This window comes from Phyllostomus hastatus, unplaced genomic scaffold, assembly GCF_019186645.2.
Source record: "Phyllostomus hastatus isolate PE091 unplaced genomic scaffold, TTU_PhHast_1.1 phas_contig_38, whole genome shotgun sequence".
NCBI classification, from domain to species: Eukaryota; Metazoa; Chordata; class Mammalia; order Chiroptera; family Phyllostomidae; genus Phyllostomus; species Phyllostomus hastatus.
The window spans coordinates 24,438,944-24,453,670 of NW_025333869.1; the positions used below are offsets into that span (position 1 = coordinate 24,438,944).

The 14,727-nt window shown below is 37.6% G+C and overlaps 1 protein-coding gene across 4 annotated transcripts in view; it reads left to right on the plus strand.

The window, feature by feature from the left end:
* Nucleotides 1-14,727, plus strand: part of MICU1 (mitochondrial calcium uptake 1) — a 231,387-nt gene that overhangs the window by 68,627 nt on the left and 148,033 nt on the right. For all 4 annotated transcript variants that reach the window (XM_045842201.1, XM_045842198.1, XM_045842199.1 and 1 more), the window contains exon 4: nucleotides 7,550-7,712. In XM_045842201.1, coding sequence (XP_045698157.1) covers nucleotides 7,550-7,712 — 163 coding nt within the window. The remainder of the gene's footprint in view (nucleotides 1-7,549; nucleotides 7,713-14,727) is intronic.

The following is a 14,727-nucleotide window of genomic DNA, read 5'->3' on the forward strand; positions in this document are numbered from 1 at the left end:
AGCAACTATTTTCAAGAATGAAACACATTAAGAGTAAAATTGGAACCAAAATATCTGATGAACACCTTGAGAACTCACTGAGAATTGCAACTACTTCTATCAAACTAGATGTTAATGCACTAACTTCTCAAATACAATGTCAAACATCCCACTAGTTTTATGTTATCCTCTTTTCTTTTACTTTTATAATAAAAAATACTAAAAATCAATGACATTTTATTACTTAGATACATACATCTTCTGTGTTAGTGATCACAAACTTGGGACCTGCTCAACGATTTTAAAAGATTATCTAAAGGGCTACTGCATAATTAGGGTTATTATGTGAGGACTTTTTTGCTTATCTCTGGTGGCAAATATCACAAAAATTATGTGTGGACCTTTTTTGTTCATTGGAGTTTGTTAGTGTTTGTGTAGCCCAAGACAGTGCTTCTTCCAGTGTGGCCTAGAGATGCCAAAAGGCTGGCCACTCCTGCCTTAAGTCCTCAATTCTGAAGAATTCTTACACATTGTGTCAGTATTGCTTCACTGTCATTGCTTTTCTTTTGGAACTCCACGTGGACCCAAAAAATCTTATTCTGCAGAGCCTTAGGTATCTGCCAGGGTCCAATCACTGTGTTATAGCACTGTATGTGGGAGAAGGGTTCAAGAAGGAACGATGCTACTTATTGAACTCTGACTCTTGGCCAGCTTTCAGTCACTTCCCCTGCTACCCACAAGCAAATTGGGCCCTTATGGTGCTGATTCCCAAGTGGATGGGTTTGCGTACGTTCTAGGACCCGGTGTGTCTCTCCAACAAAGTCCCCTGTGAGGCCAGGAGTTTCTTCCCCTGCCTCAATCCCCACAGATTTTTATGGCCAGAGTTTTTGAGGCTTTCTTTTCCTGTGCTGGAACCCTAGGTTGCATGGTCTTTCTTGCTCCCTGATTGTTCCTCCTGGTTTATCTGCACACAAAGGTTGACTGCCCAGTCTGCCAGTCACCTCACCTGTCCAGTCCACCAGCTGCCACCTTGCGATGTGTCCTTTCAACCCCAAATGCCCATCTCTGCCCCTCCTATCAGTGTGAATGAATGTTTTTTCTTTTACTCCTTGGTTATCAGACTTCCATACAGTTTGATTTTCTGGCAATTGTGGTTATTTTTTGTTTATAAATTTGTTATCCTTCTTTTGGTTGTGCAAGGAAGCAAAATGTATCTACCTATGCCTCCATCTTGGCCGGAAGTCCAGTACTCACATTTTTTTGTGACTGGCTTATTGAGCTTAGTATAATGTTCTCAAGGTTCATCATGTAACATCAGTCTGAATTTTCTTCTTTTTTGAAGGCTTGAATAACATTCCATTGTACATGTATACCATATATTGCTCATCCATTTATCCATTGATAAATGGGTTGTTTCTACCTTTTAGCTATTGTTAATAATGCTGCTATGTACATGAGTATACAAATATATCTTTGAGATTCTACTTCCCATTCTGTTGTGTATTTACCCAGAAGTTAAATTGCTTCGTCATCGGTCATTCTATTTTTAATTTTGTTTATGGAAACAGAAGACTGTTTTCCACAATGCTGTTCCATTTTATTATCGTCACCAGCAAGGATTCCATTTTTTCCACATCTTTGCCAACACCTATTATTTTTTACTTTTTAATATTTGCCATGCTAACGGGTGTGAAAGGTATCTCAGTATACTATTCATTTGCATTTCCCTAGTGATCAGTCATGTTAAAATTCTTTTCATGTGTCTATTGGCCATTTGTATACAACCTTTGGAGAAATATCTATTCACATCCTATGCTCATTTTTTAACTTGTTTTTTGTTTTGCTTTTTTTATTGTTGAGTTTAGGAGTTCTCTATATAATCTGGTTGTTAATTCATTATCACATGTATGGTTTGCAATTTTTTACTCTCATTCTATTGATTGCCTTTTTACTCTGTTGACATTATCTCTTGATGGACAAAATTTTTATGACCTTAATTTGTTTATTCATCTTTCACTTGAATATTTCCTATGCTATGGAACTCTTCATCTCATTTCTTTCTGTCCCTTCTTTTCTCTAAAAAAGAAAAAAAAAAAGGCAGTGCCTTTAGAAGTTACCATTAGAAGTTCCATATTTGGCCAAAATCTTGTTTGTAACTTTTTTACCCATGAACCTAGTTCTGCTATTCAACATCATACAAAATATCTGAATTTTTATTTTTTTATTGTTGTTCTATTACAGTTGTCCCAATTTCCCCCATTGGTCTCCTCCACCCCCCCCACCCACCCCCACAGTCAATGCCCACCCTGTTGTCCATGTCCATGAGAATGTCTGAATTTTAAAAAAATAATTATTTTACTACAAAATAATACACAGATAGAGAACCCAATAAATTGATTTTTATAGGAATCATTCATTCTTTATAGTTTTATTACCCAAATGTGCATCCCTAGATATATGGTTTAATCTTTCTTGTTTTTTATCCTTGCCCAAGAAATATTTTTGCATTGCCTTTTTTTTTTTTTTAGAGACAGAAAGAAACATCAATGGGAGAGAAGCATTGATTGGTGGCCTCCCTTAGTTGCCTGGACTGAACTGCCCGGACTGGGGATTGTGTGCACACAGACTGGGGATTGAACCCACAACCTAGGCATGTACCCTGACCGGGAATAGAACCTACAACCTTTTGGTTACAGGATGATGCTCCAACCAACTGAGCCACACTTGTCAGGGTCCTATTTTGTTTTTGATGACATCTTTTAATCTAGCTGAACCCAGTCCATTTTATGAATAAGATTTTCTATTGTCAAGATTTTCCTAATGTTTATTCTCAGTGAAATTCAACATGTTCCTCTGTTCTCTGTATTACCTGAATATTGGCAACTGGATTCTGTGTCTTGATCAGACTGAGATTTTATCTTTGTGGCAGGACTATAGAATGTACTGTATTCTTTTATCAGGAGGCACCTGATGTCTAATGCTTATCTTTTTGTGATAGTAGCAGATATTGATGTTCAGTGGCTAGATCTGTTAATTCACTAGGGTTGCAAAATAGAATGCACTGCTTACATGCTAAGTAGATAAATATAGCCATAATAGTTGAAATGAAAAAAGTAATTGAAAATAAAAACAAATAAAACTAGAATAGATAGTAATGAAAAATAAAAATATTTTTATTTTTTTTTACTTTTTATAACTTTCTGGGGAGACATTGGTTAATAAAATTATATAGGTTTTCACCCTGGCTGGCGTAGCTCAGTGGATTGAGCTCGGGCTGCGAACCCAAGTGTTGTAGGTTTGATTCCCAATCAGGGCACATGCCTGGGTTGCAGGCCACAGCCCCCAGCAACCACACATTGATGTTTCTCTCTCTCTCTTTCTCCCTCCCTTCCCTCTCTAAAAATAAATAAATAAAACCTTAAAAAAAGATACATTAATAAAAAAATTATATAGGTTTTCTACATTGTCCCTCATCTGTTGTATAATTGCTACTACTACTTGGCTACTATTTGGTGCAGTTGGGAAATATAATACCTGCATTTTGATCCAATTAAAGTCCAGCAGTTTTATTGAAGACAACTGTCTTAACACCATGATGCTCAAGAATGTTTTAAGTAAATGATTGAACATAACTATTACAATTCTATTATTAAATTTTTTCCTCCTGGCTAAACATACAATATCCTTCAACAGTTTTTGATACATCTTAGTTTCCTAGCCTTCGTTATATTGGACCCTGTATTCTGAACCCTTTGTATAATAATTTGTTAGTGTTCCTTTTAACATGACCACTTAAAAGGAGGCAGCTCCATATCAATTGGTATGGAATGATCTCCAAGATACATTGCTAAGTGGGAAAAAATGCAAAATATATACTATACAATATGTCTGTATAAAACTCTACCAATGCAGGAATGCAAATTGTTTTACTTTCCTCGACCTATTGTTTTAAATTAATAATATTGAGCAGCATAAGTTAGTGATTCTTGTAACAACCAAGGAATCTGATTTCTAGTCTGAAAATCATTGACTTTTTTCTCTTTTATTTTTAAAGTATTTTTATTGATTATACTATTACAGTTTCCCCAATTTTCCCTGCTTTATCCTTTCTCTACCCTGTCCCCCCAACCCTCCAGCATCCCTTTCCCCATAGTTCATGTCCATGAGTTACACAAATAAGTTGTTTGAGTCCTCTGTTTCCTATACCATTTTTTATCTCTCCCGCCTATTTTTTGCCTACTAATTATGCTTCTTCTTCCCTGTACCTTTCCCTTCTATTCCTCCTTTCCCCTCCCCTCTGAAATCCTTCCATATGATGTCCATTTCTCTGATTCTGTTCCTGTTTTAGTTCTTTGCTTAGTTTTTGTTTTTGTTGTTTTTCTTTTCTTTTGGGTTCATTTATTGATAGTTGTGAGTTTGTTGTCATTTTATCATTCATATTTTTTATCTTCTTTTTCTTAGATAAGTCCCTTTAACATTTCATATAAGTGCTTGATGATGATGAACTCCTTTAACTTGACCTTATCTGGGAAGCACTTGATCCGGCTTTCCATTCTAAATGAAAGCTTTGTGGGATAGAGTAATCTTGGATGTAATCTTTCATGACTTGGAATACTTCTTTCTAGCCCCTTCTTGCCTTCACAGTTTCTTTTGAGAAATCAGATGATAGCCTTATGGGAACTCCTTTGTAGGTAACTCTCTTTTTTTCCTCTTGCTACTTTTAAGATTCTCTCCTTATCTTTAATCTTGGGTAACTTGATGATGATGTGCCTTGGTGTGTTCCTCCTTGGGTCCAACTTTTGGGGGACTCTCTGGGCTTCCTGGACTTCCTGGAATTCTGTTTCCTTCACCAAATTGGGGAGGTTTTTCTTCATTATTTGTTCAAATAAGTTTTCCATTTCTTACTCTTGTTCTTCTCCTTCTGGCAGCCCTATAATTTGGATATTGAAATGTTTCAAGTTGTCCCAGAGGTTCGTAAGTCTCTCTTCACTTTTTTGAATTCTTGTTTCTTCATTTTGCTCCAGTTGGATGTTTATTTCTTCCTTTTGTTCCAAATTGTTGCTTTGAATCGTGGTTTCCTTCCTGTCACTGTTGTTTCCCTGACTATTTTGCTGTATTTCACTTTGGGTATCCTTCATTTGTTTTTTCATTTTGCAACCAAGCTCAATCATTTCTGTGAGCATTTTGATTACCAGAGCTTTAAATTTTCCATCAGATAGGTTGGCTATCTCCTCATCACTTAGTTTTCTTACTGAGGTTTTGCTCTGTTCTTTCATTCAGGCCATATTTCTTTGTCTTGGTGCACCTGAGTTTAAGGGGGCGGGCCCTTAGGTATTGACAGGGCAGGGCAACCCTCTTTGCTACCCTGCAGCTCTGCCTGTTGGGAAGGGGCCAGAGAGGGAACAGTGCAGCTGGCCTGCTCGTCTCTAGCCCCACTTTCCAGCGAACTCTCATGTGAAACTGGGAATTTCTCCCACCACAGCACCCACTGTAGTCCACAGTCAACTCTGAGTCCAGTTTCCCCTTCAGCCAGCCCCGCCTGCGCGGTCCACCACCTTGCTCCAGATTTTTTGAGCCGGCCCGCATGATCCACTGCCTTACTGGTCTGGTTGTTCTGGTTGATTTTTTTCTGTAATTCCTTGGTTGTCAGAGTTCCAGGCAGTTTGATTGTCTGACACTTTTAGTTGTTTATTGATTTTAGATTGGTTGTTATCCTTCTTTTGGTTGTGCGAGGAGGTAAAGAGTTTCTACCTATGCCTCCATCTTGGCCGGAACTCAGTGAAAATCATTGACTTTTAAGTTATCTTTCTACCTTTGTCTTTTATGTGACTGAATCAACTGTTTTTATTTCACAAAGCCTTCTTTACTGTAGCTAACAGCTTATACTCTAAACATTGCAAACTGCTTGTTTTTGGTGGTTATTCAGAAGAACAAGCATATAGAGGGTCTAAAGAAAATCATTTTTTCTGAGCCAGTATTACCAGCAGATATTTGTAGTATGGTGTAAATGTCTTTGATTTAAGACTGTTGGTTAAGTCTCAGAACCGCTAAGGGGTTGAAAAGTTCCTTAGTGTGTTTGCCACATGACAAATCTTTTGATAAAATCTCTGAAATCATTATCCAGATTTTAATGCAAATTATCATTAGAAAGACTCCTGTCACGTATAGTTACCAGTTAGCAGGTCTTTCTTAGTTGCTGAAAGCATATCTGGTAGTGGAATTAAGACCACTGTTTAGTAGCTACTGTCAGTGACCTCAAAGTGATCATCTAGCTAGGGCTGAGATTGACAGTAATAGCTGTATTAATATGCAAATTTAAAAAGTCACAGTGTTTTTCTTAATATTATGGTTGCTTTATAGACATTGAACTGATGGGAGTTTAGATCATACTGCCCTTGACACATTTTCTAACCAATTACTTTTAAGATAGTATTTATTGTTGACTGTCTCAACATACAAAATTCAGGTATGAGAAAAATCTCTTCACCATAATATTATGTACTTGGTTTTTGGTGAAAAAGACTTCTTTCATACCTGAATTTGTAAAAGAATACTGTGCAGAAGATACAGTATTTTGTATGTTTCATGAACAGAGTAGGGGCTGGATCCCAGATGAGGAAATGGAATTTCATTTAATATTATACTCTCCTAGTTAAATGTATGTCCTATTTGATTTTGTTCCTACTCAAATATTTGCTGTGAACTTCCCAACTTTGCTCTTTTCTAAATAAGCTGTGTATAGAAAATCTCTGGCAGTTTGCTTAATTTTATAGAAAAAAGTACAAGTTTTATTGTTTGAGACCAATTAATAATTGAGTTTCCATGGTATATAATTTTATTTTTTTAATGTCTCATGTACTTGTATTTGAAAGACCATTAGCTGTTCATACCCATGTAATCCCAAGTCTGTTTTGTTTTAGGATTCAGGAAATTGCACAAAAGTAAAGTGTATAAAATCAATTCTTTTTTTTACAACTTGGTATTTAAGAATCTGTAGGCCATTATGTATATAGCTTTATACCCTGATGCTCTGTTACCAAGATGTTTTGAATTCTCATGACATTTTTCAATTTTGCTAGCTTTCACTGATTTCAGAAATAAGAAAATTCTGTTTTTAAAAATTTATTTGTATGTTTGTTTGTTTTCTAGAGAGGGAAATGGAGGGACAGAGAGGAAGAGAAACATCAGTGTGTGGTTGCCTCTCATATGCCCTCTGCTGGGGACCTGGCCTGCAACCCAGGCATGTGCCCTGACTGGAAGTGGAACCAGTGACCCTTTGGTTTGCAGGCTGGTACTCAATCCACTGAGCCATACCAACCAGGGCATTATTATTAGAAAATTCTTTTTAAAAAATTCTAAGCAGGTTAACACAAGCATTGCCTCAAATGGAGTATGAAAGGTATATTGGAAGAAAGAGGTTCAAGAGTTTTGAAATTCGAGTTTATATCTAATATAAAAAATATCCAGTAATAGAAAAAAGTGATGTAATCAAATTTCCCAAAAAAATAAGATACAAAATATTAAAAAATGAGAATTGCTTGATAGTAACACTCTGAATTTCTAATTTTAGGTAATGGAATATGAGAATAGGATTAGAGCATATTCCACACCAGACAAAATCTTCCGATATTTTGCCACCTTGAAAGTAATCAGTGAGCATGGTGAATCTGAAGTGTTTATGACTCCACAAGATTTTGTGCGATCCATTACACCCAATGAAAAACAACCAGAACGTAAGTTGCTATTGTGAAAAATAAGATTGTGATATTTATTTTGCTATATGCTACTTCGTTACTTTCCATGTATTGCCTAAACTTTATAGATCCATGCGATAATTATATTCACCACGTAGCTCCTATATGTCAGGCATCATGCTAGGCTTTGGGAGTACAGAAGAGGAGCCTACAGTCTAATGTGGCAATCTCCAACCAGGGTAAAGGATGGAGGGGAGTGTAGTCCTCCAGCTGAGATTCATTGCCTGTAATGAGAATGTTCCTAAAGGCAATATATTACATATGTGACTACCATCAAGTTACTCCTTAGTGAAGGAGACAGAGAAAGTAACAGGTAATTTCAGAAATGTTGTGAATTGTTAAAGAATGAAGATGCTGTAGCAGTATAAAGAAGAGGCACGTAGGTAAATCTGAAAGTTGGGAGAATGGTTTCTAAAGAATACCTCTAACTTTCGATAAAAGCCTATATAGGCATTGCACTTACTTTACAAAGAGTTTAAATAAACTATCTTAAATATGCTCAAAGAATAGTGGGAAAGAGGATGTAGCCTGAAAAATGAGGTGTGATGAAAGAAAATAAATGGCTTAATATTGTAAATTAAGCATAACAATTTACAGATGTTTATGGGATACATGCTGGGGAAAATAACAGAGCAGAGAGCTCTAACAATTAATCCTTCCAGTGAAGCATCCATTAAGATGCCAAAAATGTACAGAAGCAACTTTTTTGGAACTTTGGAATCTGATAAAAAACTTACAGCAACCAAGGAGGGCTTAATGAAGAAAGAGGTTGCCAAATTTTGGTAAGAAAGTATTGTGGCCTTTGCTTACTTGCCTACAATGTTCTATGTCCCAGCTTAGCAGCAGCCATGGTGATGGTAGCATACATTCCTACTGTGGCTTACTGGTAATGGAGAGTTAAAAAAACTACTACATAAGGCCACTGTACCAAGACCAGGAGATGTAGCAGCTCTACATAATACATAGAAACAAACACAGGGAGAGATCAAGAAAGATGACTGCAGAGTAGATGGAAGTTCAGTCCACTTGCTTCCAGACCTGGACTGGCTTTGCAGCTAAATTGAAGGCCAATCAACTTAAAAAAACAGTTAAGTGTAGCTTATCTAAAATGTTATAAGCCAGAGCATGGAGAGAGACAGAAGAGACAAGGACGGGGTGAGTCCCCTCACTCAGGTGCAACGACCGGGAAGCTGGAGGACGGTTGTGGCAGCAGACCTCCCTCCCCTCTGGAGCATGGGGTCTCAGCCCTAATCAGGGGTTCCTAATCCAGAGCAACAAGAGATGGGAAGGGGAGGCCATGTAGCATCAGGAGGTGGGAAGCAGTGGTAATTCGATCCACCTGGGAAACTCGGAGAGCACCATCCTAGTGAAGGAGTGAGCTCATTCTTACAACACCAGCTTGGGAAGTTCACTCCAAACTGCATCTGCTGGAGGAGCCACGTGGCAGTTGCAGGCCAGAAGATGGGTCTGCTTCGTACACCCAGCAGTGATTTTGAAGAGTCCTCTGTTCTCTAGATGGCCTTTGGGCAGAGAGCCAGCCTGACTGTTAAGGCTAGAGGAAGAAGACTGCTGTCACCCACTGGGCAGCATGGGTGGCACTCCTCCCCAGACCTGCAGAGATGCCAGGTCTGCCCCAAGACATAGGGGTAGGCACTAGGCTGGAAGTTTGGCCCCACCCCGCTCGGTCAGACTGCATGAAGGAGTGGGACATTTGGCCTTTTTGGAGCCCTGGAGAAGCTGGGAGGTTCAGCCCCATCCTGCTGTCACAGGCTACACAGAGATTTTTTTTTTTCTTGATGCTCTCCTGCTTGATTAGGCAGCAGGGACATGCCAGGGAGCCATGCTGAACTGAGCTGGGTTTTTGCAACTATGTCTTCTAAGTGGGCTACTGTCCAGGAGCAGGTGGATGTGTGCTGGGCTCTGTGGCTGCATTACCAGGGGCAGAGCTCAAGTTTAGGCAGTGTAGCCATGGGAAGAAGAAGAAGTGCCTGAGACACCCCACCACTACCTCCATAGAGAGTGAGTAACACCCCAGAGTCTATGTGAATCACCCTGCCAGGTCCTAGTTCCCCCTGCTGAGCTCATTTCTGTGGGAGAAGGGATAGCAGCCCAGACTGGGGGACATTCAAAAGATAAAACCCTAGGCATTAACACCGTCTGGGCTCCCAAGGCTCCACCCCCCTGGTCTACTAGAAGCTTCTCACTGACAGACTTGCCCAGGGCAAGGCAAGGTCAGAGTTTGAAATTGCTTTGCAACAGAGGACCTCTTGGGAGGCCCAAGAATGGCACAAGTGGCCAGCTTCGAAAAACATCGGAGAGGGGTTCAGGGGGCTCCACATCAGCATATCCAGATACTGACTACAATAGGCACAACTGCTGAGGCAACCACACTGTTTTTGTTTTTAATCTTTTCTTTATTTTCTCTTTTCTATTTCACTTTTTTCTTTCATATTTCTTATCCTATCTTTCCTATTCTTATTCTATTTTTTCTCTTTTCTTTTTCTATTTTTTCTCACTTTTCCTTTCCTATTCTTTATTTTTTCTCTATATATGTACTTATAATTTTTAAAATTATTATTACTGTTTTTCTTTCTTTTCTCTTCCTTACTTCCTTTCATATTCTCTTATCCATTTCTTTTTCATTCTCTAATTCTTTTTGGTTTTGTCTTTTATTTTCTTTCTAAAAATTTTTTTATTATTTTGTTGTTTTCGTCTCTTTTCTTTTCTGATTTTTTTTTTAGTGGTCGTTTTTATTCTTGTTGTTGGTTTGTTTTTGGTGTTTTTTTCCCAATTGTTTCCATTTTGTTTTGTCTACTTAGTGCCTGTACAACACTTTGTATGATGTGGTCAGGGCTAAGCCATATAGTCAACAGCCTGAAGGCCAAGTTCATCCATTAACAGGACAATAGCAATTAAGAACAAATTATAATTCAGGGACCCACATAACCCACACAAGGGTCATTCCTAAAGCACCCAACTCAGGTGATCTAGGAGACTGCACCACTAGCCCTCACAGGATGCCTGTGACAGAAGGCCACCCCACCAAATCTGGAAGTCATAGTAGTTCTATTTAATACATAAAACAAATGCAAAGAGATAGCAGAAATGGGAAAACAAAGGAACAGGCCCAAAATGAAAGAATAGGAGGAATTTTCAGAAAAAGAGCTAACTGAAATAGAGGTAAGTGATTTATCAGAACCAGAGTTCAAAGTAATGGTTATAAGGATGCTCAACAACATGGAAAATGACATAGAAACCATGAAAATAACAAGGTGGAAATGAGGAATAATACCTGAAATACAGAATACAGTCAGACCTTAGTTCTCAAGTGTCTCCCATCTTGAACAATTTGGTTCTTGACTCAGCAACACTTTTATGTTCAGTAGAACCTTGGTTCTGGAACTTAATTCAATTTGCAATTGAAGAGGTAGAAAAAGAGGGAAGAGTGGATATCCCTACTTCATTAATCAAGGATATGCTTGTGAAATGGGAAGAAATGCAAAGTTTTATTGAGAAATATCACCCTGACAAAGAAGTAGGAAACTATGTGATAAACTTGTTCAAGGACAGTGCAGTGTTTCACTTCAGGCAAGTATTAAAATGTAGGCAGAAACAAACATTGGATAGGTCTTTGGTGAGACAGAAGCCCAGGTATCCCAAAACAAGCTCTAGTGGAGCTAGAGACAAAACAGAGAAAGACCCCTAGAAAAATAGCTACCTGACGTTTTTATGGAAGGGGTTTCCCTTCCAAATAATAACATCCCTCCATCTCTCCTCTCCATGTCACTCATTAATGGCTCTCAACATTCCAAGTAAGTTCTAGTATGTACATAAATTTTCCTTTTTTTACTGTACACTTCATTTCCTTTTTTGTTAAATTTTCATTTACATTTCATGTTTTGTTTTTAAAGTGTTTATTTGTAGATCAAATATTACATTAGACACATACTGTATATAAGAAAGGTTCAAACGGAATCATTTGGGGGTCTGGAATGGATTGATTCAATTTACATTATTTGTAATGAGAAAAAAATGATGCAGTTTCTGAACAAATTGCTTTTCAAACAGCCTTCCAAAGCTAATTGATTATTCAAGAACTGAGGTTCCACTGTACACTAGAAGGAGAATAATCAGTAGGTTGGATGAGGCAGAGAATTGAATCAGCCAATTAGAAGACAAGGTAGTAAAAAACAATCAGAGCAGCAAAAGGGAAAAAAAGAATTAAAAAGCAGGAGGATAGTTTAAGGGATCTTTGGGACAACAAAACAGAACAACTTCCACATCATAGGGATACCAGAATGGGAAGAAAGAGCAAAGGATAGAGAACCTGATTGAAAAAATAATGACAGAAAACTTTCCTACCCTGGTGAAGGAAAAAGCCACACAAGTTCAGGAAGCACTGAGTCCTAATCAGGATGAACCCAAAGAGGTCCACACCAACACACACCATAATTAAAATGGCAAAGGTTAAAGACAAAGAGAGAATCCTAAAGGCAGCAAGAGAGAGGAAGTTAGTTACCCACAAGGGAGCTCTCATAAGGCTTTCAGCTGATTTTTCATCAGAAACACTACAGTCCAGAAGGGAATGGCATGAAGTAATGAAGTATTCAAAGTAATGAAAAGCAAGGATCTGAATGCAAGATTAATTATCCAGTGAAGTTATTTAAAATTGAACATGAAATAAAGACCTCAGACCAAAAAAAAAGCAAAAACCCTAAACTAAAGGAGTTTTTCACCACCAGACCAGCATTGCGAGAAATGTTAAAGTGCCTGCCCTAAGAAGAAAAAATATAGAGAAGAGGGAACATAGGTATCAAGAATTAAAATGGCAATAAATAAGTGCCTGTCAACATTAGCCTTAAATGTAAATGGATTAAATGCTCTATTCAAAAGACACAGGGTGGCTGAATGGATAAGAAAACAGGAATCATGCTGTCTACAAGAGACCCACCTCAGAACAAAAGATTTACACAGGCTAAAAGTAAGGGGATTGCAAAAATATTCCATGCAATGAAAATGAAGAAAAGCTGGTGGAGCAATACTTTTATCTGACAAAATAGTCTTCAAAACAAAGGCCATAGTAAGAGACAAAGGCTGCCACTAAATAGTGCTAAAGGGATTGATCCAACAAGAGGATATAACCCTGGTAATCATATATGCACCCACTATAGGAGCACCTAAATACATTTTAAAAAGAAAACTCTTGGTGGACTTTAAGAAAGAGATCACCCTGGCTGGCGTAGCTCAGTGGATTGAGCGTGGGCTGTGAACCAAAGTGTCACAGGTTTGATTCCCAGTCAGGCCACATGCCTGGGTTGCAGGCCAGGGCCCCCAGCAACCACACATTGATGTTTCTCTCTCTCTCTCTCTTTCTCCCTCACTTCCTTCTCTAAAAACTAAATAAATAAAATCTTTAAAAAAATTTTTTTTAAAGAGATCAACAGCAATAAGTCATAGTAGAGGACTTTAACACCCCACTGACATCAGTGGATACATCATCCAGACAAAAAGTCAACACAGAAACAGTGACCTTAAAAGAAACACTGTATCAGATGGAATTAATTGATATTTACAGAACATTTTATCCCAAAGCAGCAGAATATAATTTTTCTCTGGGCCCATGGAACATTTTTTAAGACAGACCACATGTTAAAACACATTATAAGTCTTAACAAATTCAAGAAGATTGAAATCATATCAAGCAACTTCTTGGATCAGAGTGGCATGAAACTAGAAATCAACTACAATTTTTAAAAACTCAGAAACATTCAAACACATATAGTCTAAATAGCATGGTATTAAATAATGAATGTGTTACTAAAGAAATGAAGGAAAAAATTAAAAACTACCAGGGGAAAAAAAATGAAAATAAACTTACAACAACCCAAAATCTACAGAACACAGCAAAAGCAACTGTGGGAGGGAAGTTCATAGTATTACTGGCCTACCTCAAAAACAAGAAAAACCTCAAATAAACAATCTACCTCTACATTTGAAAGATTTAGAAAGCAACAACAAGAAAAGCCCAGGGTAAGTAGAAGGAAGGCCATGATAAAGATGCAAGTGGAAATAAATGATATAGCAACTAAAGAAACAATATAAAAGATCAATGAAACCAAGAGCTGTTTGAAAAGATAAATAAGATTGATGAACCCACAGCCAGGCTCTTGATGAAACAAAGAGAGAAGAACCAAATAGAATCAGAAATGAGAGAAGCGAAATAAGGAGTATCACAGAAATACAAAGGCTTATAAGAAGATAGTATGGACAACTATATGCCTACAAATTGGACAGCCTGGGTGAAATGGACAAATTCCTAGAAATAATCTTTCAAAACTCAATTAGTAAGAATCAGAAAACCTGAATAGACAGAAATCAGCTAATGAAATTGAAGCAGTAATCAAAATCACCCAGCAAATAAAAGACCTGGACTGGATAGCTTCACAGGCAGATTTTGCCAAACATTCCTAAAGAACTAATACATATTCTTCTCAAAATGTTCCCAAAAATTCAAGAGGAGGAAGGACTCCCAAGCTCTTTTTAAGAGGTCAGCATTTATCCTAATTCCAAAACACTATAGATAAAGCCACTACAAAGAAAGAAAATTATAGGTCAATATCCCTGTTGAATGTAGATTCTAAGATCCTCAACAAAATATTAGCAAATTGGGTCCAGCAGTACATTAAAAAGATCTTACAACATGAATAAGTGGGATTTATTTTGGGGATGCAAGGTTGATACAATATTCACAAATCAGTAAATGTTATACATCACATAAAGAAATTGAAGGATAAAAATTGCATGATCATATCAATTGATGCAGAAAAAGCATTTGATAAAACACAACATCCATTTATAATGAAAACTCTCACTAAAGTGAGAAAAGAGGGATCATACCTCATCACAATTAAAAACCATATATGAAAACCCTGCAGCCAACATCATAGTCAGTGGACAAACACTGAAAGCATTTCCCTTAAGATCAAGAACAAGA